The 27,362-nt window shown below is 43.5% G+C and overlaps 1 protein-coding gene across 1 annotated transcript in view; it reads left to right on the top strand.

Moving 5' to 3' along the window:
- The window catches only part of ABCA4 (ATP binding cassette subfamily A member 4), a 121,929-nt gene that overhangs the window by 74,098 nt on the left and 20,469 nt on the right, over positions 1–27,362 (top strand). Inside the window, exons 22-39 of the mRNA XM_016134165.2 lie at positions 244–383; positions 918–1,055; positions 2,056–2,249; positions 3,395–3,479; positions 6,281–6,486; positions 6,847–6,895; positions 10,118–10,371; positions 10,997–11,121; positions 11,601–11,699; positions 12,476–12,662; positions 16,398–16,492; positions 18,004–18,036; positions 19,365–19,470; positions 19,596–19,670; positions 19,933–20,102; positions 21,799–21,976; positions 25,553–25,668; positions 26,698–26,845. Coding sequence (XP_015989651.2) covers positions 244–383; positions 918–1,055; positions 2,056–2,249; positions 3,395–3,479; positions 6,281–6,486; positions 6,847–6,895; positions 10,118–10,371; positions 10,997–11,121; positions 11,601–11,699; positions 12,476–12,662; positions 16,398–16,492; positions 18,004–18,036; positions 19,365–19,470; positions 19,596–19,670; positions 19,933–20,102; positions 21,799–21,976; positions 25,553–25,668; positions 26,698–26,845 — 2,398 coding nt within the window. The remainder of the gene's footprint in view (positions 1–243; positions 384–917; positions 1,056–2,055; positions 2,250–3,394; positions 3,480–6,280; positions 6,487–6,846; positions 6,896–10,117; positions 10,372–10,996; positions 11,122–11,600; positions 11,700–12,475; positions 12,663–16,397; positions 16,493–18,003; positions 18,037–19,364; positions 19,471–19,595; positions 19,671–19,932; positions 20,103–21,798; positions 21,977–25,552; positions 25,669–26,697; positions 26,846–27,362) is intronic.

Raw genomic sequence — 27,362 nt, 5'->3', positions numbered from 1 at the left:
AAAATACTTTTTTAATGTTTATATACTATGCCATTGTATAAATGTACTCTTTAAGCTGTCCCCTCTTATTAGATATTTTAACAGGGTCTTTTCTTTGTTTTATTTTTGTATTATAAATGACACTGTGACAAACACCTTGATTGCTAAATCTTTGTGCTCATCCTTGGCTATTTTCTGTAAGGTAAATTGCTAGAGGTGGAGTTGCTGAGCCCCATTGTCTTTCTCGTTGCTCTCTCCCCGTAGCCTCACAGTGGCTGAACACATCCTGTTCTATTCCCAGCTGAAAGGGAAGTCCTGGGACGAGGCCCAGCTAGAGATGGAAGCCATGTTGGAAGACACAGGCCTCCATCACAAGAGGAACGAAGAAGCTCAGGATCTATCAGGTGCTTGGTGTTAGAAAACGGCAGGTCTACAGCTGGCACATCTATTGTTTCCCAATACGTAGAACAGTGTGTGTGTTTGTGTGTGTGTGTGTGTGTGTGTGTGTGTGTCTGTCTGTCTGTCTGTGTGTGTCTGTGTCTGTGTTTGTGTGTTTTCTTCGGCTTATAACAGGAGATCTCCTAAGAGTTGGAACACTTCTATGAAGTTCTTTTGAGCATCTAAGAGCAGATCCCTCTGGTTCATTTTCCACATGGAACGTTGTAGCCTGGGTGGTATTTGTTCAGAGGTTTATATATGAACTAAAATAGGAGAACAGCCTTCAGAAGGTCTAATCCTAAGAGGAAGGGCTTGCCTTTTCTGCATTTTAAAGAGGGCTGTACACCACTAGGGTTTGAATGCTGTATAAACATCTAAGTAGGCAGCTTCGAACCACTGCCAAACTTAAGTTACCACCCCCACTTATGTTGCCAGCCCTGGTCCCTTCTCATTCTGTACTCCACAGTCCCTGTGACCCCTGCTCCCACCCACACTTCTAGGTGGCATGCAGAGGAAGCTGTCCGTTGCCATTGCCTTCGTGGGAGATGCCAAAGTGGTTGTTTTGGATGAGCCTACCTCTGGGGTGGACCCTTATTCAAGACGCTCAATCTGGGACCTGCTCCTGAAGTATCGCTCAGGTAATAACCATTGCTCAGTCCCCTGTGCTCTCATTGAGGCTTTATCTGTGGTTCCCACTTTCTCACACTGAGCATTTTGCAAGTCAGTATAGCAACAGCCATAACTACACTCAAATGAAGCTTTATCAGTGACTTGAGTGAATCTAAGTTCTAGTGGAAGCCCCCGGAGGTTTTTACACAAATATAAGCAGGGTGTCACTGATGGAGCAGCCTACTTCCCATTTTTCTAGAAAGTTCTCTCAACTTGCAGCCCTTTTGCCTGGAACAATGGATGCAGCTCTGGTGCAATTCCCCTTTGACCAAATTACCTGCAAACACCTCAAGAAGCTCCGTAGCTGTCAGATGACCATTCAGGGCCAGGTGTGAGGGTGATGTGCCAGTATTCAGTGCTCCAGAAGACTGCTACAGATAGAAATGTCTCAAAATGGGACATTCCCTTCCCTCTCATGGTGCCGTCCAACCAGAGGGTGCAGACCCAGAAGGGACAGCAGGCAGAGCTGAGTGCTCGTAAAGGTGATGGTGTGGTTCAATCCTATAGTCCATTTGCTATCCTGGAATCCTCATTAACATTTTCTTTCCATGGCATTTCCATTTTGGTGCAAAGAGCATGTTGAGTGTGTGCGTGTGTATGTATGTGTGTCTGCTTTGCAAAGATTATAAGTGAAGTGCTTAGTGATCTAGAGACTATACATATACAGCTCGATAGGTGCTGACTGACAATAATAAATATGTTTCATATATGGTGACTTATTCGATCAGAGCCTGTGCCTGATGAAAAGATGCTGTGTGTGACGGTGCTTTACCGCTTGCAGGATGCTGCTCTACAATGTTAGCCGTTGTCCTTATTATTCTAGTACTCTGAGCTTTGCTGCAGAATACTCGTTTTTATTTCTTAACTCCTGGTTTTTGAAACCATGAGATGGGGAGGTTGCAGTACATCCGCTCCCATCCAGCCCGGCCCAGGCCTGCCCGGTGACTCCTCTGACTCCTGCCCTTGCAGGCAGGACCATCATCATGTCCACTCATCACATGGACGAGGCCGACCTCCTCGGGGACCGCATCGCCATAATTTCCCAAGGGAGGCTCTACTGTGCAGGCACCCCACTCTTCCTGAAGAATTGCTTTGGCACGGGCTTCTACTTAACCTTGGTACGCAAAATGAAAAACATCCAGAGCCAGAAAACAGGCTGCGAGGTAAGTGTCTGCCCAAGGAAAGAGCCCGTTCTGGGTGAGCAGGAATGCATATGTGGCGCTTCCTTTCCAGACATTTCTCCCCAAATCAGGCTCTAGCTGGCAAAATAGACCTCTTTGTTCCTGGAACCGTCTGTTGATTTTGATAAACTGACATTCCGAACCCTCCTACAGAGACACTTTGCCCCAAATGAAACGACAAGTTTTAAATGACCTGAGATTATTGTACTGCAGAATCTTAGACTATATTCGTGTGGTGCAACACAGACTGTTTGTCTTATTCTGCAAGGTTACACTGTTCTAGGGAGAGTAGTTGTTTAAGCTTCCTTTTTTTTCATTCCAACATTTATGTTCCCTAAATAAACCCACATTCCACTGGTAAATGAAGACTAAGAAAAGGCGTCCTTGGAACCATAACCTAAAATGAAAAAAGCTAGAAAATACCAACCAGCAGAGAGCCCCTCGGCACATCAGGAGACCCAGGTTCAGGTCTGGGTGGCAATGTGGACAAGCTGTGTCAACCTAGGCAAATGACTTAATTCCCTGTCATCGCTGTTTTCTTTTTGTTGTTGTTTTTTTTTTGATGTTTTTGTTTTTTGGTTTTTGTTTTTTGGGGGGGGTTTAGGGGTTTTTTTTGGTTTTTGGGGGGTTTTTTTCCACACAGAAAATCATTCTGTTTCTGAAGCATGCAATGAAGATAAATGAGATAAAGTATACGTGTTCTCTGGACTCCTTGAGAACAGACACTGCTCACTTTTGGGTTGTCGCACTTATTATATTGTAGCATTATTTATGCCTCTGGCCTGTAGTTTAAGTATCTGGCTGCTTCTGAGTTTGCCAACCCTGGGTAGATTTCCACAGCCCAGTATGAATCCATGGGGAGGGAGGAGCAGAATGCTTTGCACAGTCAGACCCCCAGCTATCACATAAACAATTGCAAGCTAAAAGGATCCTTTGAGGTTCTACTACTCTCTGTGCCTGACTCACACACTCTACAGGATAAAATCAAATAGCCACACCTTCAAAATGCTCCGATGAAGCAACAAATTAAATCCGTGAAGAAAAATGTTTTGACCACATTTGGTGGTGACAGCAACTGACATCAGGGAGATACTATCATTGAAGTGATTCGTGTCCATCTGTTGCAGGGGACCTGCAGCTGTGCGTCTAAGGATTTCTCCATCAGGTGTCCAGCCCATGTAGATGAGATAACTCCAGAACAAGTCTTGGATGGTGAGGACTGGGGCACGTCACATCTTGGTTCTTGTCTGGCAATCATCTCTCAGTGTTGGGTGTGTCTCCTGTTGTGGTGCATTTTAATGGGAGCCAAAGAGAACATTCTGTGTTTCAAGTTCATGTAGTGAAATTGCTTCTCTTTTTCTTTGAGCTGCTTTCTCCTCCTCCATCCCCAAAAGGATTTTAAAAGTCGTGAGCCTAAGGGCTCTGTCCCTTTAATGAGGAATCCAGTCTTTGTTCATTCGGTGCACTTGTCCATAATTTAACCTCCGTTCCCGATGTCCTCCTGCCTTGGCTCAGGCCACATTCCTGTGGACCCAGAGAGCTGGGCTTCAAAAGTTGCCAGATGGAGCCCTCTGGTGGAGCTAAGGTGATGTATACAGCTCTAACAGTGAACTTTTCCAGAGAGATGGCACTGTGTGAATGCCAAGTCTGAAATATCGCACGTCCTGGTCACACTCCTAACTTTCCCCTCAATTTACCAATTTTCTAGCAATTCTTCCTTGAATTAGAGTGCATTAAGCCATAGGGGCGCTCCTGCCTCCAGGATGCATCAAGGCTGTCGTTGTAAAAGCACTCACCCCACAAGATCCGACCTCAGGGACCTAGAGTGCTTACGAGAAACTTTCCATTCTCCGTTAATGCCCACCTCCCATCCCTCCCCTGGAGGTCTCTGCAAATGGAATACCACACACTTCATATCCCTATATGGAGTAAAACTAAACCTATGTACTGACCCAGGTTGATTAAGTGGGGAAGCATCTGCTTGTCTAAGGAAAACGTTTTCTACTTAACACATTGTTTTTTCTAAATCTGAGGAATTTATAAACTAAAATCTCATAAAACAACGAAACTAAATGATATTTATGTACTATGCTTAAAATTTGAGGGGAAATGCCCAGAGTTGCATCATGTTTCCTCTATTGCCCTCCTTTTGTGCAGACAGAACCTGTGGTGAGCTTGAACACATTTTTTAGGGTGACATTTCTATGCCTTTTTCCTAGCCTGCTTGGCTGTGGCTTCCTCCCTGGGTTCTGATGTTTATTCCCAGGAGGAATCTTGGTCAAGAAATAGATAACTTTGAAAATGAATACTAATTACTAAGATGCATCAAAATCGAGTTAGAAACAGAGTGGCTGGTGTGATTTTTAAAAATACTTCTTTATTTCTAAATAAAGGCTTATTTTCTTTGAGTAGAATAGAGGTGCTGTGAATGGCGAGACGCACAATAAGTGGTTATGCCCCAAATCAGAGAAGAATGTCATTCTAATCCCCAGTTCAGTCCTTGGAAGACTTTTTCCTTGTACACACCCATGTGCCACACACTCACTCACAGACCTCCTTGCTGCCCTAAAGGACAACTTCTGAAAAGGCTTACACACACATCTAAGACACAATGCCTGGGAATCCAGCAGCTTCAGGTTAGATTTCCTTCCTGAGAACAATGAGCGTGACGCCTGGAGAGCTGGTAGGGCAGAGCCGCTTCCTCACGCAGGGAGCCCTCCGGCCTCTGTGCGAAGTTGTCCCTGAACCAAAAGACAATTGAGTCCAACTTGCAGGTTTGACACAAAACATGCCTCCCAGTACAGCTAGGCAGAAGAATTTGGGTTGCAAACCATGAAATCCCTTCACATGGGTCATTTCTAAAGCAAAAAGAGGGAAGAGCCCACTGGGTGTTTCTGACCTGTGAGCACTGCTTGTGAAAATGCACACGAGACCTAGGTTCTGAGTCCCCAAAATCCCTTTACCTTGGACCTGCCTCCTAAGATATTGGGCTAGAGAGCTGCCTCCTCAAATGTATGCTTTAAACTTTTTAAATAAGATTATTTAATTTTAAAGTAACACATGCTTATGCATAAAATTCAATTCCAACTGTACAAGGATATTGGGTGAATACTTGATACTGGACACTTTCCCGTACCGCATGCTGTGCACCCCACGCTCCATCCCCCTGGTCCATCTCCGCATCTTCTGAATCCCCCTCTTCATTTCCTGAGAGCTGGGTTTTAAGTTTTGTTTTGCTCGAGGAGGCAGGTGCAATCCCAAGGGACCTGGCATGGTCCTCCAAAAAGTGTGAGCGGCATGGGTGTGTGATTCAGGAAGGGGAGTTCTCACTCAGCTTCGTTGCCAGTTGCAGGTGTGCATCCTGGGCAAATCCCCTATAGCTTGAGCCAGACCAAGAAAATAAAAACAACTTGATTTAACCCTCAGGCTTGTGGTGAATCAGAATGAGCAACAGTAATGACAAGTACTTTCTTACCTGAGTTGACATTCATGCTAACAATAGCAGGTAATACTCATCGGTGCACCAAGCACATCGTTCTAAGTGTCTTGTGGATATTAACTCACCCAATCCTCACAAATAAAAATTAAGTCAATGCCATTATTTTCACTTTTCACAGACAAAGAAACTAGGGTATTCCATTTGCAGAGACACACCCAATGTTATATAACTTGTAAGGAACAGAACGTTCAATTGAACAAAGGCAAAAACTGACACGGAGCATTACATGACCTCCCAAGGTTGAACAGCTAGTTAGTCGGCCGGGGAGGGGGCACCATTGTTCCATCTCCCTATCCCTCTCAGTGCCCATCATGGGGCCATTAAGCTAAAAACAGACATCACAGAGTATCAGTCCTCCAAAAGAGTCAATCCTGAGGAACAAAATGCCCCTTCCTCAAATAGGAGGTGGAAGAAAGTAGTTTACTGGGGAAGCTCACAGTTTTCCAGGTTCTAGAAAACAGAGTTGACCTCATTCTCTCTCTCTCTCTCTCTTTTTTTTTTTTTTTTGTCCTAGGGGATGTGAATGAGCTAATGGATGTGGTTCATCACCATGTTCCAGAGGCAAAGCTGGTAGAATGCATCGGTCAGGAACTGATCTTCCTCCTTCCAAATAAGAATTTCAAGCAGAGGGCATATGCCAACCTTTTTAGAGAGCTGGAGGAGACACTGGCTGAATTGGGGCTCAGCAGCTTTGGAATTTCTGACACTCCCCTGGAAGAGGTAAGGCAGAGATTACAGCTAGTTTCTGCCAGGTACCAGAAGAGGGAATTCTTTGCAAAAGTCTCACACTAGAGGGAAGTGTAAAGGCAAAAAAGCCGTAAGTCTCCACCCAAGCATAGCAACTATCTTCATTTTTGGCTTACTTCCTCTTGCCTTTGTCCATTTGCATACATATTTTACATACTTGTGGTCACCATGTGCATACACTTTTATATTTATAGAAGACTATATTCTTAAAGAGTCATGATGTATTTTCTTCCAATTATGAAGCAATACCCAGGAAAATTGATCTTGGCTTAGATTTTTCTGAGAGTAGGAATGTCTAAACCCAATTCTTTCTCTTTTTATCCTTCTCGACAGATATTTCTGAAAGTCACAGAGGATTCTGATTCAGGACCTCTGTTTACAGGTATGGTGCTGGAGTTTGTATCTTATTCCCTCACCACAACCCACCCCGAAGCTCTATCTTGAAAATCTAAGGTAAAACTCATGTAACAACAGAACAAACACTCCTCTATAGTATTTATCTAACCTCCAAATAACAGGTGTTTGGCATTCTTGGTTCTTTTGAAAGACAAAGAAAGGACGCATGGAGTTAGGTCTGGGTGGGAACACTGGATGGATCAGGCTGGTAGCTTCTTGTCGCAGTTTCTCATCCCATTTCCAGGTAGCTTGTTCTTGCCACGTCACCATCCTCATCTCCTCTTATCTCCGCCAGGCCTCTGATCTGCTCCTGTCTGCCTGAGTGATAGCCTACAGAGTCCTTAGAGATAATGGTGACAGTAAATACAACCCAGATGGCAGCTAGGATTCCCTGACCCCTTAGAGATCAAGATAAAATTATTGTGAACCCTCATCGAGTAACCTATGGAAATTTGAAACTGTAGGGGCCATAATTCCTGTGGACTCTGAGAGTCTCTCGTCTATATATGTGAGCCCCTTCTGCGATTTCTACCGAAACCCCTAAGCCACACAAAGCATTCATGAGTACAGTAGACTCTACTGTGGAGGGTGGGGATGGGGAGATAAACATGCAGGAGAGTTTACCTGCCGCAACACGGGCCACTTCTGATAGAGCATTAGTCATCCACCCACACTGATAAACCGCTCTCCCTTTCTCTTCTCTCCTGCTTCATTTTCCTCTTTCCTGCAAAGCTGTTTGGCAATTCTCCTTTGCTGCCTTGGGCTCTTGCCACTGGTTACCTCCTTCTACCCAGTGAGGCATATCATAGTGTTTTCCTGCGCAAAAAAACTCTTTCTTCCCTGATGCCAGCTCCTGAGATAATATGGTTTACATCTTGCTTTGTAAGTTTTCCCAGATGCTTATTTATCAGCTATGCCTAGAACTTCCAATGGTCAAATATTCCAGCCCAAGTGTGCTCCATGACTGATGTAGGTCACATGGTGGCCAGAGGAGGTGGCCGCCCTGGCAGAGCAGGGAGTGAAGGGCAGGCCTCTAGAGCAGGTGGGAGAAGCTCACCACAAGACCCCAGGTTTTCTTTCTGGCTTTGCAGACACAGAAATTGAATTCTCTCAGCTCAGCCAAAGTCAAAGACTTACATTAACCAAGACCAGAATGAAAGTACACTGATTTATATTAAAAGCTCCATTGGATTCCAGAATTGGGGCCTTGTATCTGCAAAGAATGCTCCTTGTTAGTTGTTAGGCCCTCTTGGGAGAATAAGTTACACATCACAAAACCGCCCAGCTGCCATAGAATGGAATGTTCCAAAGAGACAGTCAAGGGTGGAGGTTAAGAATATAGCCTCCAGAATGGGGCTGACTGAACATCAAGCCTGAGCTCTATAATTTGCTAACAGAGTGGCTTTGGGTAAAGATGTAGCCTCTTTGTACTTCAGTTTCTTCATCTGCAAAATGAGGATAATAATAAAATCAACATTTTACAGTTATTGAGAGAATTAAATAAGTTAGTACATGCCAAATCTTAAAACACTGTGTGATTACTGATTAACATTTAGCAACACTCTAATCTCAATATTTACAAACCATTGTCTTACCTCAAACTTGTGTAGCCCTCTATAATTTAGAAAGCACTTAACATTCACTGTTTTATTTGATTGCCACTATAATCTCATGAGGCAGGTAAGGCAGGGATTTGCTCTACCTGGGGAAATTGAGCTCACACGGGTTGAATGACTTGCTTTAAGTCACACAGCCTTCTAAGTCTTGTTCCCTGGTTTTAGCTTTCAAATCTAGGCCCCTCAATGCCAATCTCCCACTGCCTCCCATTTTCAGATGGCTAGATCCATTTGTTTTTTTTGTTTAGTTTTATTCCCCCTCCCTTTAATTTGTTTTGAGTTGGCTCAGTTTTAGAGGACGAAATTTCCCGATTTAGTCTGCCAAGTCTAGAGGAACTTATAGCTGTCCATTGGGGTCACACATTGCTTGGTACCAAGAGGGTCAATGCGACTTCTGAAGGAGGTGGCTCACAGCCAGTGACCGCTAGAGGGCAGCAGAGCCAGGGACAAACTGGGATTCTTCTGAACTTGGTTAGCTCTCGCTGGGAAAGCAGTCTTGAGGCTGGATGGGGCATCAGGGATAGGCATGAGGAGGCAGCAGGGCCCCAGAGGGAGGGCCAGCCACAGCAGACATCAAACCTGAGCCCAAATCAGGAGAAAAGAGACCAGGGAACTAGGACCTGGCACCCTGTAGTCAATGAGCCTAGAGAAGTTCTCTGCCCCGCCCTACCTCCGCCCCAACTGAGCAGCCTGAGAATACTAGCTGAAAGGATGATTGAGATGATGGAACTCCCTTTGCAGCTGCCTTGTCCTGGGGTACTTTAGGAGGTTAAGAAAGCAGCTGGGGGCCAACCAGATGTCCCCCAGGCTCTCCCTTTATGTCCAACGACATGTTCTGAAAATGAACATGAAACAGTGATGATAAACTATAGCTTCAACATAACTGACAACTTGTAATGGTTTATAAAACACATTCACATGTGTAGTTCGTTTGATCTTTATGATAACCCTGTAAAATATCTTCATTTTAAGTTAACAGATTAGAGAACTCAGGTTCAGATAGGTTGGACCAGCCAAATTTACCTAATAAGAGTCTATTCAAACCTAGATCTCCTAACTACTAGTTCATTAGTTTTTCTACCACTTCAAATAATACAAAGAAGGCTAAAATTACCCTTTTCACTTCATCCCCCATGCCTTATCCAGCTCTGACCTGCAGTATTAACCTCTGTCAAGAGTCAGTGAGCAATCTTTCAGAGCTAGACAGTTACGTACGTGTGCGCATGTATAAGATATTACGTTTCCTTGTATATGATATAGTGCTCTCTAACATGAATATAATCTTATTACACATATTATTCTGCAACTTTATTATTTTTTTTACTTAGTTATATATTTTAGACTTCTCTATTGATGTATTTAGATCTGTCCTGTTCTCTGTAACTACCATAGAGAATTTTTAAGTTATGTCAGGCAATGCTATCTATAGATGATTTATACTAAAAAAATAGAAATTTAAAAGATTATTTACCTACCTGGCCTGATATTTTGCTGCTGACTTAAAAGGAGGGAAAACCAGTGCAGTAAGAAAAAAGCAGAGTATGAGATTCAGACCTTATGAGTGTTTTTCTAAACTATTAATTCACTCTCAGGCAGCACTCAGCAGAAAAGGGAAACCATCAGCCTACGAAACCCCTACTTGGGTCCTAGTAAGGGGGCCACCCAAGCTCCCCAGGGTTCCAACGGCTGCTCTGCAGATCCTGCCCAGGGCCAGCCTTCCTCAGAGCCAAAGCAGCAGGGCGGCCGCCTGAACACGGGAGCCCGGCTCGTCTTCCAGCACGTGCAGGCGCTGCTGGTCAAGCGATTCCACCACACTCTCCGCAGCCACAAGGACTTCCTGGCCCAGGTATTCCTGAGGGGCTTTGCCTGTGCTTGGTGGCTTCTGGCCAGGGCCGGCCAGCCCTCTCCTGGCCTTTCCATCCTCTCCCAGGCTTTTCTGTGAATGAGAGCACTCTCTTTAAGTTCTGTTGGCTTTGTTTCCTCCTTGCCAACCTTTATTTTGATTCTCGGTTAACACTAAGATTCTCTGTAAGTATTCCACCTCAGTTAGCAGAGAAAATAGAATAATAATGAACACATTAATATTGTTGTTATTTTTACAATGAAGGGTAAAGTCACGTTTTTATTCATTTTTACAATGACCCTAAATATCAAGGTCCTCATCCTCTTTTTTTCTTTTTATGTTGTTTATTCAGAAAAAGAAACTCTGATTCACCGCTAGTCAAACAGTGGTCTGCTTCAGTGCCCAGCGTTGGCCTATAGCCAATTCTGCTTTCTCCTACACATCTTGCCTTTGCACGTGCAGCCCATAATGTTCCCCAGAAACCTGCCTTTCCACCAGGGCCTGGTTATGAGTCTTCAGGATAAATGTTCAAAAGAATAAACATGTGTGTGAGTGTGTGTGTGTGCGTGGGTGAGTCTTTCACACACCACAGACACACAGCCCATTCTCCATGTTTATTTCCCCACAGATCGTGCTCCCAGCAACTTTTGTGTTTCTGGCTCTGATGCTTTCCATCATCGTCCCTCCGTTTGGTGAATATCCAGCTTTGACCCTTCACCCCTGGATGTATGGGCAGCAGTACACCTTCTTCAGGTGTGTAGACTTATCCCCGGAGGTCATCATTCGCCTCTGCGAATTGTGAGGCTCTAAGTCACATACTGTTTGGTGAAGCCTTGACCTTCCCACTCCCTGGACAGTCACCAATGTGGTAGGGGGTCTCGGGCTGACCTCAGAAAGGAAATTAAGGTAACTGCCACTTGGGGAAGGTGACCCCAAGTGGACAACCAGGACTACCAGGAGTAAAGAAAGACAAAGTAAAGGTTGGGTGAGTGGTCAAAGCTCTTTCTTTGTGAGGTTCAGACGTGACATGCCATCAGACCCCTGGGTATGTCTGGGTGGCTTACTGCTTTCCCAGGAGACCTACGACCACCCCCACACAGCATTTCGTGCCTTGCATGCATACCTAGCACTCAGCAGCCATTCTATAAATGTTTGTTGAGTTGCGCGTTGGCTGCTTTACCCCTCTTTCCCAGTCACGTGTCCACTGAGCAAGCCCCTCTTGCATTGTCTAGCATGGACCAGCCGGGCAGCGAGCGGCTCGCAGCATTTGCAGATGTCCTCCTGAACAAGCCAGGCTTTGGCAACCGCTGCCTAAAGGAAGAGTGGCTCCCGTAAGTCCTTGCACATCCCTGCCCTGACAGCAACAGCTGCCCTGGAAAACCCAGATGATGGGGTACCGGGATGGCGGGATTGGGATAGGCCCCATCTCAATCCATCCCCCTGGCCAGCGTTCACCCAGCCTCTCCTTCAACATCTGTGTATGAGGGTGTTCTCTACTTCTCATGAAGCCCCTGCATCACCAGACAGCTCTATGTTTCTATAATTCCCAGTATCAAAAGTTCCATACTGTATTGACATATGCTTCCCACGACCTAATTGAAAGGAATCTGAACAGTGTACTTGGACCTAGAGTGGTATTAATTACAAATACGGTCAACTTTCAATTATTGCTGTAAGTACAGAGAAGGGAGTTATAGGGGACAGTTGAAATCTACCAAGAATCCTAAAAGTTCAGTATAATTTTATCTGATTCACGAATTGTCTTTTTCAGGGCTGTTGATAAGAGCAAACGCAGACTAATTTCAAATTCCTCTTTTATTTGTTCTGACTCTCAACAGCTAGAGCAGCCAGAGGAAAAAAAGAGATAAAACTTACCACACACTAGATAATTACTCCCCAGCCCCAGACCTAGTCAATCAACACATTCCTAGTCTCGATTTTTCTTGAGCAGAAACTAACTTTTAGGTATGTCAGAAGAAAATGCGTGTGTCTGAGAATAAGAAGGAAAGGCCATGAAGGAGAGGGTTGGGCACTGTTTCTCATTTCTAGGGATTTTTTTTTATCAACTTTGGAGCTGACTGTGAAACATTTTCTTGTCTTCCATGAGGGAGTACCCCTGTGGCAATTCCACCCCCTGGAAGACACCCTCTGTTTCCCCAAACGTCACCCACGTGTTCCAGAAGCAGAAGTGGACACCAGAGCACCCCTCACCTTCCTGCAGGTGCAGCACCAGAGAGAAGCTCACCATGCTCCCCGAGTGCCCGGAGGGCGCAGGGGGGCTCCCGCCCCCACAGGTACCTCCACCCTTGAATCTGTCTGTGACAGCGGGGATGGGGGAACATGTATCATGACTCCTGAGTTTCTAGCCAACTAACACTTCAAACTGACAGCTGAGTGAAGGACTAAATGAGGCTCCCTGGCCTCTCAGCAGGGCTTTCCACTGGGCCCTATGGAGGAAGTCATCTACCAATAGCTTCCTTTCCCCCCAAACTCTCTCTATTGAATCTAGTAAGAAAAGATTTTTAAACACTGAAAAAATTATACATCACGCATGCTCATTATAAAAAATTAGAAAATACAGATAAGTTAGAAGAAAAAATTATCTGATCACTTGGAGAATACCACCAATAACATTTTGTTTCTATCCTTTCGAACTGGATTTTATTCAAAACACTGTCTTGAAACTTGCTATTTTCACTGAATAGCATGTTATGAACCTATGTCCATGTCAGTAAATATATATCTATGTCATTGTTTTTAATGCCTGCATACTATCCTACTGTTTGGATTTGCTTTAATTTATTTCACTAATCTCTTATTCTTGGACCTGTGAGTTTTCAAATTTTCTCCATTATAAACAATGTTATAGTGTCCATTCAAATGCATATGTATTTGCATACTTATTAACAATCTTAAGAAACTTACCATGTGCTGTGAACTAACATGCGTGCGTGCGCGCACACACACACACACACACACACACACACACACACACACCACAGCCAGCAACCTACCTTTTGCAGGGACATCAACTATCATGGCTTTGAGCAGCACCCACTCTAGAATGTATCTCAGTGAGCCTCTCCCAGGGCTCTCAGAGACAGAAGGGGCCAGAGGAGTCTCACTTTGTCTTAGGTTAATAACTGTCCTCCCAGCTGACTTGCACAGAGCAGATCTTTATGCAGCCATCTCTAATGACTTGCCGGTGAATGACTGATTCCGAGAGAGGCAGTGTGACATAGTGGCAAGAGCACAGTCGTTGGCATCAGAGAGTCATGGGTTGGTTATTTGGCCTCTCTGAACCTTAATTTCCTCACTTATAAATAGGGGATAACGATGATTTATTTCATAGCGTTGTTGTGAGAATGCAATGAAATAGTGTGGGTAAAGAAACTGTATTATTTAGAATTAGATTCGACTCAATGAGGACAACCCAAAACAAACAGTGGAGAAAATAAGACGTACTTTGTTTCCCTCTCATGTAAAAGTCCATGGGGGTAGTCCGTGATGCTCTGTTTGCTGCTCTTCCGTGGTTAACGGGCTTCAATCTCATTGACCAAGATGGCAGAATCTACTTTCCAGAAAACAGAGTGGAAGAAGGGATAAAGAAAAAGAGAGGGCAAAGTGTGCAAATATGGTGTTTTTTAAGGAAGATTTCCAGAAGCTACCACACGGCACTTTCATTTATACATCATTGGCCAGAACCAAAAGTCAAGGGAGACTGGGGACTGTGGTCTTTATTCTGGGTGGCCTTGTACCAAATAAAAAGTCTGTTACTACAGCATATAGCAGAAGAGCAGATCAAGTGAGGGGACCACTAAATTTTTCCATAGCATCAATCACAGTTGCTGGCTTATAAATGATTCTGTGTTTATGAGCATCCTATCTTCCTTTTTTTTTATATGCCAAAAGCATATATCTTTATATTTCTAAAGCAATGTATTTTTTCTTGAATCATAACTCAGCCACTGCAGTATCACAGGGATTTCAAAAACAGAAACTCAGGGAGCTTGTCCCACTTCTCTATACCCTAAGAAGACACTTTACTTCTCTTTTCTGCCTCTCTCTCTCTCTCTCTCTCTCTCTCTCTCTCTCTCTCTCTCTCTCTCTCTCTTTCTCTCTCTCTCTCTCTCTCCCGCCCTTCCATACACATACAACACATTCATATTTATACCCATTCACTCAAACATACTCTCCTATTCAGCCTGGAATTAAACCAGAGGATATGGGCTGGGTTCAGATGTAGTAAATTGTCCTCATCTGGAAAACAGGATGGAGGATGCAGTCTTCTCTAGGGTCCTTCTTGTCATAGCATTCTTTGAGTAGTGTTAGGTCCTGAGGTGGAAGTGTTCTGTCCCTAACTTCTAGAATACAAAGAGTTAAAGTTATAGGAATATTTTATTGAACAGAATTTTTAGAAAACAATTTATCATATACTTCTCAGGCACCAGAAATTGTTCCAGCCTAGATTCCAATAGGGAAGCTTGGCAGTTCCTCTGAGTACCATTTTCAGCTTGAAAAACAGGGCAATGGAGTGAAAAGGGTGAAGGCTATGGAGTCAGGCAAGTGTAGGTTCAAATCCTAGGTCAACCACCTATAGATTCTGCAACATGGTACAAGTTAGCTAACCTTCCTAAACCTCACTTTCTCTGTCTGTAAGTTAAAGTAATAATTTCTCTTTCATAAGGGTATGAGAACCAAGGGATATATTACAACGTATGTAGAGCCTTTAACACAGTGTCTGCCACATGGCAAGCATTCAGTAGATTCTAGTTTTCTGCTAGCATGAGAGAGAAGAACAAGGTAGAAAAAGTGAATTGAAGAAGTAAAAATGGGAAAGGGGAAAGTGGAGACAGAAAGTGTATAAAAATAATAAGAGTGGGTGTGATGATGGCGGCTTTAACACCGCCAAAAATTACCTCAGCTACCTTTATACCCAAGGTCTCTGACTGACCCTAAACCAAACATATTATGTATTCCCAAATTTAAAGTCGTATTGCCACCTGGTGGCCAAGTTCATGCTCTTTTGAATTCTCCGAAGTCACCGGTTAACTAGCTTCCAATCCTAGATATATTTTGAAGTGATTTGTAAATTGTAAGTCACTGTTTGAACTCTTTCATTCATGTCGTAAATTTATTGTTTCAGCTATATGCCAAATACTATTCCGGGTGCTGGGGACACAAGAGCTAATAAGTCAGAGGAAGTTCTGACTCTCACGAAATTTATATCAAATGGGTATAACAGACAAAAACAAATAAACAGATCGATTAGAAGGAAAATTTCAGAGGAAGATGTGAAAATTATAAACAGTATGTTATGATAGAGAGTGACTAGAAATAGAAAATACCTCTCTGAGGAATAAAATTTGGGCTGAGACTTGAATGATGATGAGCTAGCCATATGAGGTTGTCCAGGCAGGGCATTCCAGACAGAGGGAAGCACCAAGTGCAAAGCCACTCAGGAATGAGAGGAGCGCATTTGAGAAACAAGGAGAATAAATGGAGTCAGTGAGGAAGAGGAAGAGAGTGGCGGCAGGTGAGGTCAGAGAGCAAGGCAGGGCCAGGTCACAGGGGCTGCATCAATGTTGGTGATGAATTAAGATCTGGTCCTAGAGTTTATTGGAGTATGGTAAGCAAGATGACTAAGGTCTCTGATTTACACATTTAAATCTTAATCTGGCTGCTGGGTAGAGAGTGGATTATGGAGGGCCAAGGGTGGAATCGGGGAGACCAGTTTGGAAGTTGCTATCGAGGTCCAAGTGCAGTGTAGATAGAGGCTTGGGCTAGGGTGGTGGTAGTGGAAATGGAGAGATGCAGATGTATTAGAGATTTAATTTGGAGCTAGAACTATTCTATCTTGTCAACAAATTGACGAAAGATCAAGGACGAGTCCCATATCATTGATATTCAGTAGCTTCACTTCCAAGCAGCTGAATCCATAAATAACTTTTGGTGCAGAACAAGCAGTTTTCACAAACTGTAAAGCCTCAAATGCCAAAGTAATTGACACTATTGTCTCATTGCCTCAGAGAATACAGCGAAGCACTGAAATTCTTCAAGACCTTACAGACAGGAATATCTCCGACTTCTTGGTAAAAACATATCCCGCTCTTATACGCAGCAGGTGAGAAGAAATCCTTCATGCTTTTCGTCCTGACTCCCTATAGAAAATACTGACCAAGGTCAGAGATAATTTATTCTCATGATTTCTCAACAATCGGGGCAGTGGAATTTTTTTCTTTTTCCTAATTTGCACACCTCGCCCAACAGAGAAAGCCATTGAGACATATACATGTAAAAGTCAATTTAGGATTAATTTTGTCTTTGTTTTTTGTTATGTTTGGCCAAGTAGTCTTAAAGTTTAACCCATGCACTATTAAAAATATCATAAGAAAGTATAGAATTTATCCAATAATGCAACTTCATATTTTAACTAGTTAAGAGAGAAAAAGTTGGGAGGAAGGTGGGGTGGTAAGGAGGAAAAGTTAGAGGAAAACAAACAACAAAAAAAAAAAGGAAAAATTAGAAGCAAAAAAGAAGAAAGAAAAAATCAGACCAAGCTAGGATAGAGGCAATGGGATGCTGCCTGAGTGAGCCCACAGGTCGGCCAGGTTAACTGTACCAGTCATACTCTAACTGTAAATTATCATCTGTATCACTACCCTCTAATATGCCAGTGAACTCCTGTGTAAGTGTCTACTTCTCTCAGCGCTGCAGCTGTTCGTAACAAGCCTCAGCTGGGGTTGGACTGGTTTTTGCAGCCCCTATCAGAGCAAGCAGCTTGAAAAGAGCATGTTACAGAGAAAACATCATAGGGACCCCTGGTCCAGGCCTCATGAGCTCTGGGGTTTTAAAATAAAACTAACTGTCTAATTTTAGTAGCACTTTCAGTTGCTTTCCCTACCAGAGCCATGCACAAGGAATCAATGGACTCAATTAGCTAGAACACACAGCAGACGGAGAAAGCAGCTGCAGAGAAGGCAGTGCCAGCCCGGCAGTCAGCAACGTGAAGAATGCCATCCAAGCACAAAAATAAAAGCAGGGTGCATAGAATTTATTCAATAATGCAGTCAACAACAACCATCCCGAACTTCACTCTCAGCAGCAAATTTGCGATATGGAATTTTGGCTTTTGTGCTTGATGACAACGAGAGCTTGTGGGCCTGAACTATGAGGTCTGGAGTTCTTAGCTATAGCTTCTTATCTTACATCTTGTAATTTTATCCCTGACTGGCTGGAAGTCGGTCTTTGAATTTGGGGTTGGGAGTAAGTCAGAACTTCACCCAAGTGTGCAGGTGACGATTAGAACCTCGCTTGTGCAGGTGGAAGAGGAGAAGGCTGCACCATATACTCCACACTGGTCTCGTAGTTGCCATGTTGTCTAGTTTCAGATGGTCTGACAAACAACCTGACAACAGAAAGCCCAGCATGTGGGGTGTGACTTGGAGAGCCAGCAGTGGAAAACATCAGTCCTTTTTCTGCATGTGTTCAGGCTTGGCTCCTGGGCTGGGAGGTTTCCTAGAAACGTAAAAATGCCCCTAGAAGACTGAGACACCTCAATGAATGTCTGTGAAAGAAAGTTAATTCTACTACCATCGTTGTGGTATTTACTGTATGATTTGTTTTCCCTTTCAGCTTAAAGAGCAAATTCTGGGTCAATGAACAGAGGTAAGAAGCTATTTTTATAAAACATCAAATTGATCTATTTTAAATACTCATGCATAAAAAAAAAAAGCCACACTTCGAAGCGTTGTAAATGGAATGTGTATGTATGTGCTCAGGAAGTCACAAGACACCTGAAGGATATGTGGCTAGGAAAACACTGGACCAAGAAGATGCTCAGGAATAGGTCTTCTTGGAGTACAGAGAGGGGAAGTGGTATTCCTTGAAGACTTATTCCAGATCATTCTCACTCAAGGGAGGTTCTAAAAGCTCAGAGTGTAAAATAGTTTACAATGCTAATGAGAGGACATGTGACCCATTCCTTTTAAGTCTTAGAGGGTCTGGCCCAGCCCCAGACTTACCCAGTTCCTGGAGACTCAAGTGGTTCCAGCGTTTTGGAGAATCGTCCAGGCTCTCTCAGTAAAGGGGCCTCTAGAATGAATGCAGAGCTAACATTGACTTGATTCTAGACCATAAAAGTGAAATCCAGCTTTTGGAATTGCTCCCTAGGAAGAAGTATGGGGTCTCAGCTGGAGCAAAAAGTTGGGGAAAAGGGGTAATTTGAGTCCCTAAGAAATAAAGTTTAGCAAATTTATTTTGTTTTATAGGGGCGTTTGGCTTTCATCCTGCCATTGAAGGATTTTAAACCAGAGAGTGACATGCCCAGATCTGTGTTTGAGTACACTCTCTTGAGACTTCCACAGCAGTGCAGAAGATGGGTTAGAGTGGGAGAGGCACAAGGCTGGGATCTCAGTCAAGGAGCTAGAGCTTGAGTCAAGGCAGGAGATGGTGAGGGGCCACCTGAGGGAGGGTGGAGTTGAGAGGCACTGAGAGATAGGCACAGCAGGACTGGTCCTGTGTAGATTAAGGTGAGTCCAGTGCTACCAGAAGTACCTGTAAAGTGCATTGTTAGGATGGGGTAGAGTCAGGGAAGTCTTCAAAGAGGCGACATATAATAGAGCAGTCAGAGTTGGCCTGATACTCAAGAAAAGGAAAGGCAATCCCAGGAAGCTAGCAGCTCTGTAAAGGTAACCCAGACCACAGGAGGTTCTGGAAGTGGTCGGACACAGCCAGAATATGCCACTCAAGGAAAAGCATGAGGAGGGGTTGGAGAGATAAGCAGAGATCACGCTTAGAAGAGAGCTGGATTTCATCAGAGACAATGAAGAAGCATTAAAAGTTGGTTTATAAAGAGGAGCCATGTCACTCACTAGTCTAGACAATTTCCCCAAAGTACACATTTTCCTACAGAAACTAGAGAGCTACTGACAAGCACGGAGCACTATAGACATAATTCATGACACTGACCTGGGGATCTCTTATTCCCTTGTCAGGTACGGAGGAATTTCCATCGGAGGAAAGCTGCCAGTTCTCCCCATCACTGGGGAAGCACTTGTTGGATTTTTCAGTGACCTTGGCCAGATAATGAATGTTAGCGGGGTATGTAAACAGACTGGAGATTTGGGGATGACTTTCATCATGCCATGAAACAAAAATTGTCATGAGTGCTAACAGGTTAAAAAAAAAAAAAAAACAACTCTTGCTTGTTTGTTATGATTTTCTAGGGCCCTATTATGAGAGAGGCCTCTAAAGAAATGTCTGCTTTCCTCCAACATCTAGAAACTGAAGACAACATTAAGGTACTTACTGGCCCTGCAAAATCTGCCCTAGAGCTAAAAACTCATGTGAGCTGGTTACTTTATTTTTATTTTCCCAGCTTAATTAAATTCCACCCCTTCTCCTGTTGAAATCTAGCATGGAATGTCTTCCAGCTGCCAAACCCTCCCTCCTCTTCACATTCTTTTTCCTGCAGTTCATTTTTTCTTTAAACAGCTGTTGTTAGCACAGGGCCTCTGGTGTCCTGCCTAGTACCGCCTAACAAAGCCTATCTCCACCCTCTAGGTGTGGTTTAACAACAAGGGCTGGCATGCCATGGTCAGCTTTCTCAACGTGGCCCACAACGCCATCTTACGGGCCAGCCTGCCCCAGGATAGGAACCCTGAGGAGTATGGCATCACCGTCATAAGCCAGCCCCTGAACCTGACCAAGGAGCAGCTGTCAGAGATTACAGTGTAAGCCACCACAGCCCCCCACATCACAGCTTTTCTTGTTACCCTCTCTTCCCTTTGGAAACCCTGAGAGGATTTTCTTTCACTCACATGAGCTGCTGGGCTGGATGGCAACATAGTTTAATCAGGCAAATGTGAACACAAGACTTTCAACACTTTGTATACCAAACTACATGGCCATTCTTTCTTCTCAAGTTTCTTAGGAAAGTAAACATATATTTGGTTCTGTTCCCTTTTGGCTCTTGATAAGAAGTTGCTCCTGGAGCTTACACAAATATTCTCCTTTTCGGTACACAAAATGACTGCCGGGAACTGGGAAAGTGCAGTAAATCCTTCATCTCCCCAGCAGTAATTATCTCAGATTCCAGTAATTTCCCTAAGATGATCCGGCTTTGGAGATATCAACAGATCCTTGCCTTCCACAAGCTTAGGCTCTTACCCTGCAGCTTCAGGCAATAGAAACATTAGTCTAGAGCAAGTTGTAATACGTTTGTAGCATACTTAGTGGGAATGCCTACATTAGTGCAAACTTCTGATACACGGAAGGGTCCTTGTTTTCCTATCTCAGTATACTGTGAGCGCCATAGATCCTGGGCCCGGAACACCTCAAGTGCCGTTGGCTACAAGTTGGGCCCTGGCCCCTTGGGCCTTCCTCTGAACAACACTCTGGGACCCTGGACCAAAGAAGAATAGTCTGTCCTGGGTTTACTCTCACTCAGCCACGTTTCTGTACCTCCTGCCAAGTCTTTGGAATCCGAAATATGAAATAGGAGTCTTTTGTGATTATAAAATAGTAGATGGTCATTAAGTGAAGTTTAGAAAATACAGTTCTAAGAACTTATTATATCTATAACCCTACAACCTTACATTAAGAACAGTTTAGGTGTTTCATCTAAATATTATTGTGTGTTTCCCTTTCAGTTATTTGTTCTACTTGTACTACGTGCGTGGGTCATGCTGTCTGTACTTTTATCAGGACAGACACTAGCACACATGGTGTCTTTGTGGGAATTAGTAAAAGGTGTTTCTTCTTCTAAGTGGGCACTGTCCCACATGAGGGGTCATAGATTGTATGTGAGGTCAGGTTGGATTTCAGCCCACACTTTCCCCCTTAGCCAGATGCCTTCTTCTTGATCCAGAAAAGGGGGAAGAGAAACAAGTCCTGTATAACCAGCCTGTTCTCTTTGAACTTAAACTGTCATTAATAACATTTCCCCATGTTATGATGTGTTTTTTGAAAACATGTTTTAACATGATAAGTTACTACTTTAAACAACAAAAAATAAACTTCATAGACCATAAGTGACTGTCTATATAGAAAATTCAAGAGAAGCTGTAGACAAATTATTAGAACTGATAAGAGCATTGCAGTATATGAGATCAATATGGAAATTCATTTCTATATACCATCAACAAATAATTTCAAAATATAAAAAAAAGAGAAAGTTTATCTGGATTTCATATTAACATGGAACAATATTCGACAATAATATGGAGCAGGAAACCCAAAAATATCCACTTAATTTTGACCCAGTTTAAGACAATTGAACGAAATGACAAACGTCAGGTTGGGGAAGGGGATTCCAGAGGCTGTTACCCAGTGTTGGGTGAGGCCTCCCCAGAGCCTGACTTTGCTCTTTTCCTGCATCCGTTCTTCCTTCTTCATCTCTCTCTCCCTGTGTCTCCTGCCCTGCTGCAGGCTGAAAACTTCAGTGGATGCTGTGGTCGCCATCTGTGTGATTTTTGCCATGTCCTTCGTCCCAGCCAGCTTTGTCCTTTATTTAATCCAGGAGAGAGTGAACAAAGCCAAGCACCTCCAATTTGTCAGCGGAGTGAGCCCCATCACCTACTGGCTGACCAACTTCCTCTGGGACATTGTAAGTGTCAAGTCACGGTGCCTCCCTCGCCTCCATCATCCCAAGAGGGATGGGCATTGTGTCTGCTCTGACTGAGGGGACACACCAGCGTGGGGCTCTCGCACTGCTAGGGCTGCTGGAAGACACTGTATCGAGGGCCTTATATCTCCCGGCATCTTTTTAGAAAGGCACAGACCTAGGAGCCCTGAACTAGGGAAGGACATGGGGCTCAGCTTAACAACTGCTGAGTAGGGGCTCTGCATGCCCTGCCCACCGGGGCCTTCTGACCCACCAAATAATCACTGCACTGCAGGTATGAGGCTGGCCTTCCTGGGAATAATCTGGAGCCAAAGAGGTAATATCAAGCAATCCTTCATCTCACATCCTCTTCTTAGATCCTGCCCTATCTCCAAAGGGATAAGGACGGAACTTCCCCTGTGACAGTCACCAGATACATATAGGACACCCAGTTAAATTTTAATTTCATATAAACACTGAATAATTTTTAGTGTAAGTATGTTCCACCTCCAAATATTGCATGGGACATACTAAAAATTAATTGGTTGTTTTTCTGAAATTCAAATTTATCTGGGCATCCTATATTTTTATTTCCTAAATCTGGCAACCCTGCCTACTGACCTTATTTTGCTTTCCCAAAGTAACTATATTTTCCCTATATTGGTTTAGCTACCACATTAGGGGAAATGAGGGAAAATTATTTACGAAATCAACAGCAGATTATCACCCCTCTCACAACCAGGATTGGTAGAGGTAGGGAGGGGTAGAGGCAGCAAAGACCTATTTATAATGTAGCATTAGGGACCATTATGACACCAACCCAAGTCCATCCTGGGTGTCTTGAGTAACAAGATCCTTTGTTTCATCTCAACATTCTAAGACTAACGTGAGTCCCCATGCCCTGTGATGATAAGATACATCATGATGGAGACCAACACAAACAACCTTCTCCACCATGGCTTTTAACAATGATAGTAGCTATTAAGATTCTCAGACATGATTTATTTTAGCTTACCTGACCTGTTAAGCAGCCATTGCTTAACAATTCCAAACCAGAAATTACCGGTAGTAACTAAATTCTTCCCTCTCTTTGCTGTCTGTATGAAAAAACACTCATGAACATATGAGGAGGAGATCAGAGTCTACAAGCCTCACTTTGGACAAAAACATCACTTATAGGAGCCCATGTTGGCTAACATGTTGTTTTTTTCACTCCACTTTTTGTAATAGATGAGAAATAGAATTTACCCTGGGGGCTGACCCAAGCACGTACCTGGCTACCGACAGAGATCTCTGAGCCTAAGGAGAGATACGTGTATAGAAGGACAGAGTGATGTCTTGGGGGGCAGATGATTCTAGCAAGGTAGACCCTTGGGAGTCCAATGAAGGGATGGAAAGTGGTAGGTATGATGTTAACAGGCTTCCTGATGCTCTAGAATTTTAAGGCTGGCCTAGACTTCAAACTCTGACATCTATATTATTGGAGTTTAGCACCCTAATTAGTCAGTGGCAAATAGACAAACGCATGCCTGGGGGTTGTTACTGAATTAATGAACATACACTCCCTGTTTACATCATTTAGTCAGCATATAGATCTTAAATTCTTATCTTTTTATACATGTCATCTATTTTTTTTTTAATTTTGAAACAATCGCAAACTTACAGGAACGTTGAAAGAACAGTTCAAAAGTTTTTTTCAGAGTCATTTGAGAATAACTTTCCAATAACGTGCCCCTTCGCCAGCACCTCTGGTGTGTACCTCCTACAAAGACACACCCCATGCGACTACAATACACAACTGTCAACATCAGAAAACCGGCACCAGTGCTTTCCCTCCATATAATCCTCAGACCCCACTCAAGTTTCATCAACCGCCAAATGATGTCTTTTATAGAAAAGGATCTAGCTCAGAATCATGCACTGCACTTAGTTGTCCTGCCCCTTCTCCTTCAGCCAGAAATGGTTCCTCAATCTTCTCTTGACACTCGTGACCTTGACATTTTTGAAAAATCACCAGTTATTTTGCAGAAGGTCCTTCAGCTTGAATTTGCCCCATGTTTCCTCATGATTAGATTCAGGCTATGGAAGCGGCATCACCAGGGGATGCCCTGTTCTCACTGCATTCTATCAGGTAGCTTCTGCTCCCAACTTATCTTATCACTGATGTTGGTCACGTTGGTCACTTGATTAAGATGTTGTCTGTCAAGTTTCTCCACTACAAAGTTACTCTTCTTTTCTACTTTACAATTTATAAGAATTCGGGGAAGAGGTACTTTGAAGCAATGCAAATATCCTTTTGTCACGCATTCCATTGATTGATTGATTGATTGATTGATTATGTTTATATGGAATCATGTTTCCTGTATTAGTCAAAAGATTATAATATGATACCATTATTATTTATCCCAAAGCTCAAATTATCCCCAATTTGGCCAGTGAGAGCTCCCCCAGGGTGGCTTCTGTCTCCTCTTGACTCGTTTCCCCATCCTCCTTGAGCACCTCCATGCTCTGTGGCACAGTAAGACGTTCCAAGCTCATCCTCCACCTCTCCCCAGCCCTACATGAAAGCTACCATTTCCCTCAAAGAGCCCTGGTTCCTTCCAAAGGAATGTGGCTCTCAAAACCAAGATCCAGCTACCAGATGTGTTCATTGCCACTGGGGTTTCAATAGTTCCAGGCCTTCTCAGTGTAGAGAACTAGAAGAAATATATATGCATATACATAGACAAACGCTCATTTACACCTATATTTCTCTGTCTATCTCTATACTAAACACTATGAGCTCACTAAAACCCCTGATTCCAACCCAACTCTATGGGTTCATTCTGGCTTTCTGGCTTTCCATTTTTGTAACTCCCTTCTCCAAGAGTGAGAAAATGGCTTCTATTACCCCGGCTTCTATCATTGACCTATTTGAACAACACACGTGGATGTAATAAGTCCCTCATCTCTCCCATTATCTCTTCCCCCATGCGGGCACCCTCCATACTCTGCTTCGGTTCTGATACCCGGGGCCAAATCAACATTCTCGTCGTCCCACCAGCCCGGCCTCTGCAGACACCCTCCTCATCTTCTCAGGTTCTCCTCCTGCTCAGGACCACTGTCACTCTTCCCCTAACCCCACTGTGGCTGCTTATCTTTCCCTGTCCATCCTAATGGATTTAGGACTGAATTGTGTTGGAAGGAAGAAAAGAGAAAAACAAGCAATGATAGGGTATCATCTTTTTGAGCTTCAGGAAGCCAAGGACTATATCTCAAGTTTTTCTGAATTCTGAAGACATGCTTAGAAAGTAGTATTGACCAGACTTCATGACCAATTAAAAAGATAAGGTGGAATTTTATAATTCTTTTTTTTTTTTTTTTTTTTTTTTTAAAGATACAGACTGAAGGCCCCCTGCACAGCCAGGTGGGGTAGGAGGACTAGGGACAATTTAACATATGTTTGCTAACCAAGAACTGATTAGACAAATAGAATCAGATTATGTGTGCTGGAGGAGCTTGGCCAGGCCTTCATTTGACAGAACAGGAAATCGAGGTTCAGAGTGGTAAAGTGCTTTGCATTCCCCTTCTGTCTTCAAGGTGAATTATGCTGTGAGTGCTGCCCTGGTGGTGGGCATCTTCATCGGATTTCAGAAGAAAGCCTACACTTCTCCAGACAATCTTCCTGCCCTTGTTGCACTGCTCATGCTGTACGGGTGAGTTGTTTGAGCCATTAGCTAAGCCACCAACAGAGAAGCCAGGGGAGGGGCATCTTCTTCTGACAGAAAAACAGGGGTTTCCTGTGGCAAGGTTAGCTTCCAGGCCCTGGCAGGGGCTGTGGCTGCTGCCAAGGTGTCTGTCTGGCTTCTATTTCTGAATCTACCCATAGAGGTGTTTCTGAGGCTCCACCCACTCAGGGACGTTGAAGATACCCCACCTGGCCTGAATCATCTTTCAGTCGAACTGTACCTAACCAAAGTGTGGGAATCTGTCACTCCCCGGTTCCTCACCCAGCTGTGATTCTGATTCATCTGTGGCCAACTGTCCATTGCAGTGTCTCCATCTGAACTAGCCAAGAGTTACGTGCATACAGTAGAAGGCTCCAGCTGAAAAGCTATTCCTGGATCAGGGCCAAAGGATGTCACAGAGATTAAACCTAGTGTTATTATAGAGCAAAGCAGGCAACTTTATGTTCAGGCCTACCTGTGTAACTGTGGACAAGTAATTCACATCATCTGGGCCTTAGTTTCCTCATCTGTAAAATGGAGCTAAGGATACCTGGCTCTTCCTATGTGGGCCAGTAGAGTCTTAGCAGGGCAATGGTCTCCATTTGTCTCTCTTGAAAATAAAGAACTCAAGAACCAGTGAACTGTGACAGTGAAACATGAAGAAGAGCTCGTTGAGATCTCAGCTCAGTTTTGCTGGTCCAGATTAGAATGGAGAGCATTGCAGGATAGAGATTGCTCTTGTGTGTTATACGAGGCTTTATAATTTACAATATTCAGAGCTGCTATCTTATTTGCTACTCTCAAAACCCTCATGAAGTGGTCAGAAAAAGCATTATTATCTCTATTCAAAGATGAAGAACAAAGACCAAGGGATGGAATCCCTCTTTGGTCCCCCTGGGACCCTCGCCAGTTTAAACATGTCACCTCATATATGAGGGGAATGTATTATATCTAGGGGTATAGCAGATGGAATGGGAATTGGCACTGTATCGCACTGAGTTTTGTCATTTCACACAGATGGGCAGTCATTCCCATGATGTACCCAGCATCTTTCCTGTTCGATGTCCCCAGCACTGCCTATGTGGCCTTGTCTTGTGCTAATCTGTTCATCGGCATCAACAGCAGTGCCATCACTTTCATTTTAGAATTATTTGAGAATAACCAGGTGAGCATGACTTTCTTGCCTTTCTTATTTGATTACTAAGATACCAGAGAGTATGTGACAGTCAAGCAGAGCCAAGTGATGGGCAAGCACTGTGTCTGAACATGCTTAGTGCACAAGTAAATGTTGCTTCTTCCCTCATTCCCTTCCTTCCTTTCTTTTTCTTTAAGCTCCTTGTTCATGTGTGTACTCTGAATGTCATGGTTTTCTGAGCTTATTCTGTAAGCTATAAATGACATTCTGTCATCCTAAACTTTTAGATTTTCTAACTCCTTCCGGAAGGTTTCCTTGGGGACTTTGGGTGTTAGGTTTTCTATAGATTCAATAGGTAATTCATTTGTGAGATTTCAAAATGTAAAATGAACAGAACATACACAATAAAAATCTCCTTCCAACCCCTGTTTCCCAGGTGTCTAGTTCCTTTCTCCAGAGGCAACCTTTCATTTGAGTTTCTTATGTAGTCTGGAGACATATAAGAAAATATAGATATATTCTTTGTTCCTATTTTTTATGCAAGTAG

This window comes from Rousettus aegyptiacus, unplaced genomic scaffold, assembly GCF_014176215.1.
Source record: "Rousettus aegyptiacus isolate mRouAeg1 unplaced genomic scaffold, mRouAeg1.p scaffold_m13_p_1, whole genome shotgun sequence".
Taxonomy (NCBI): domain Eukaryota; kingdom Metazoa; phylum Chordata; class Mammalia; order Chiroptera; family Pteropodidae; genus Rousettus; species Rousettus aegyptiacus.
This window is presented reverse-complemented; position numbering and strand designations above follow the sequence as displayed.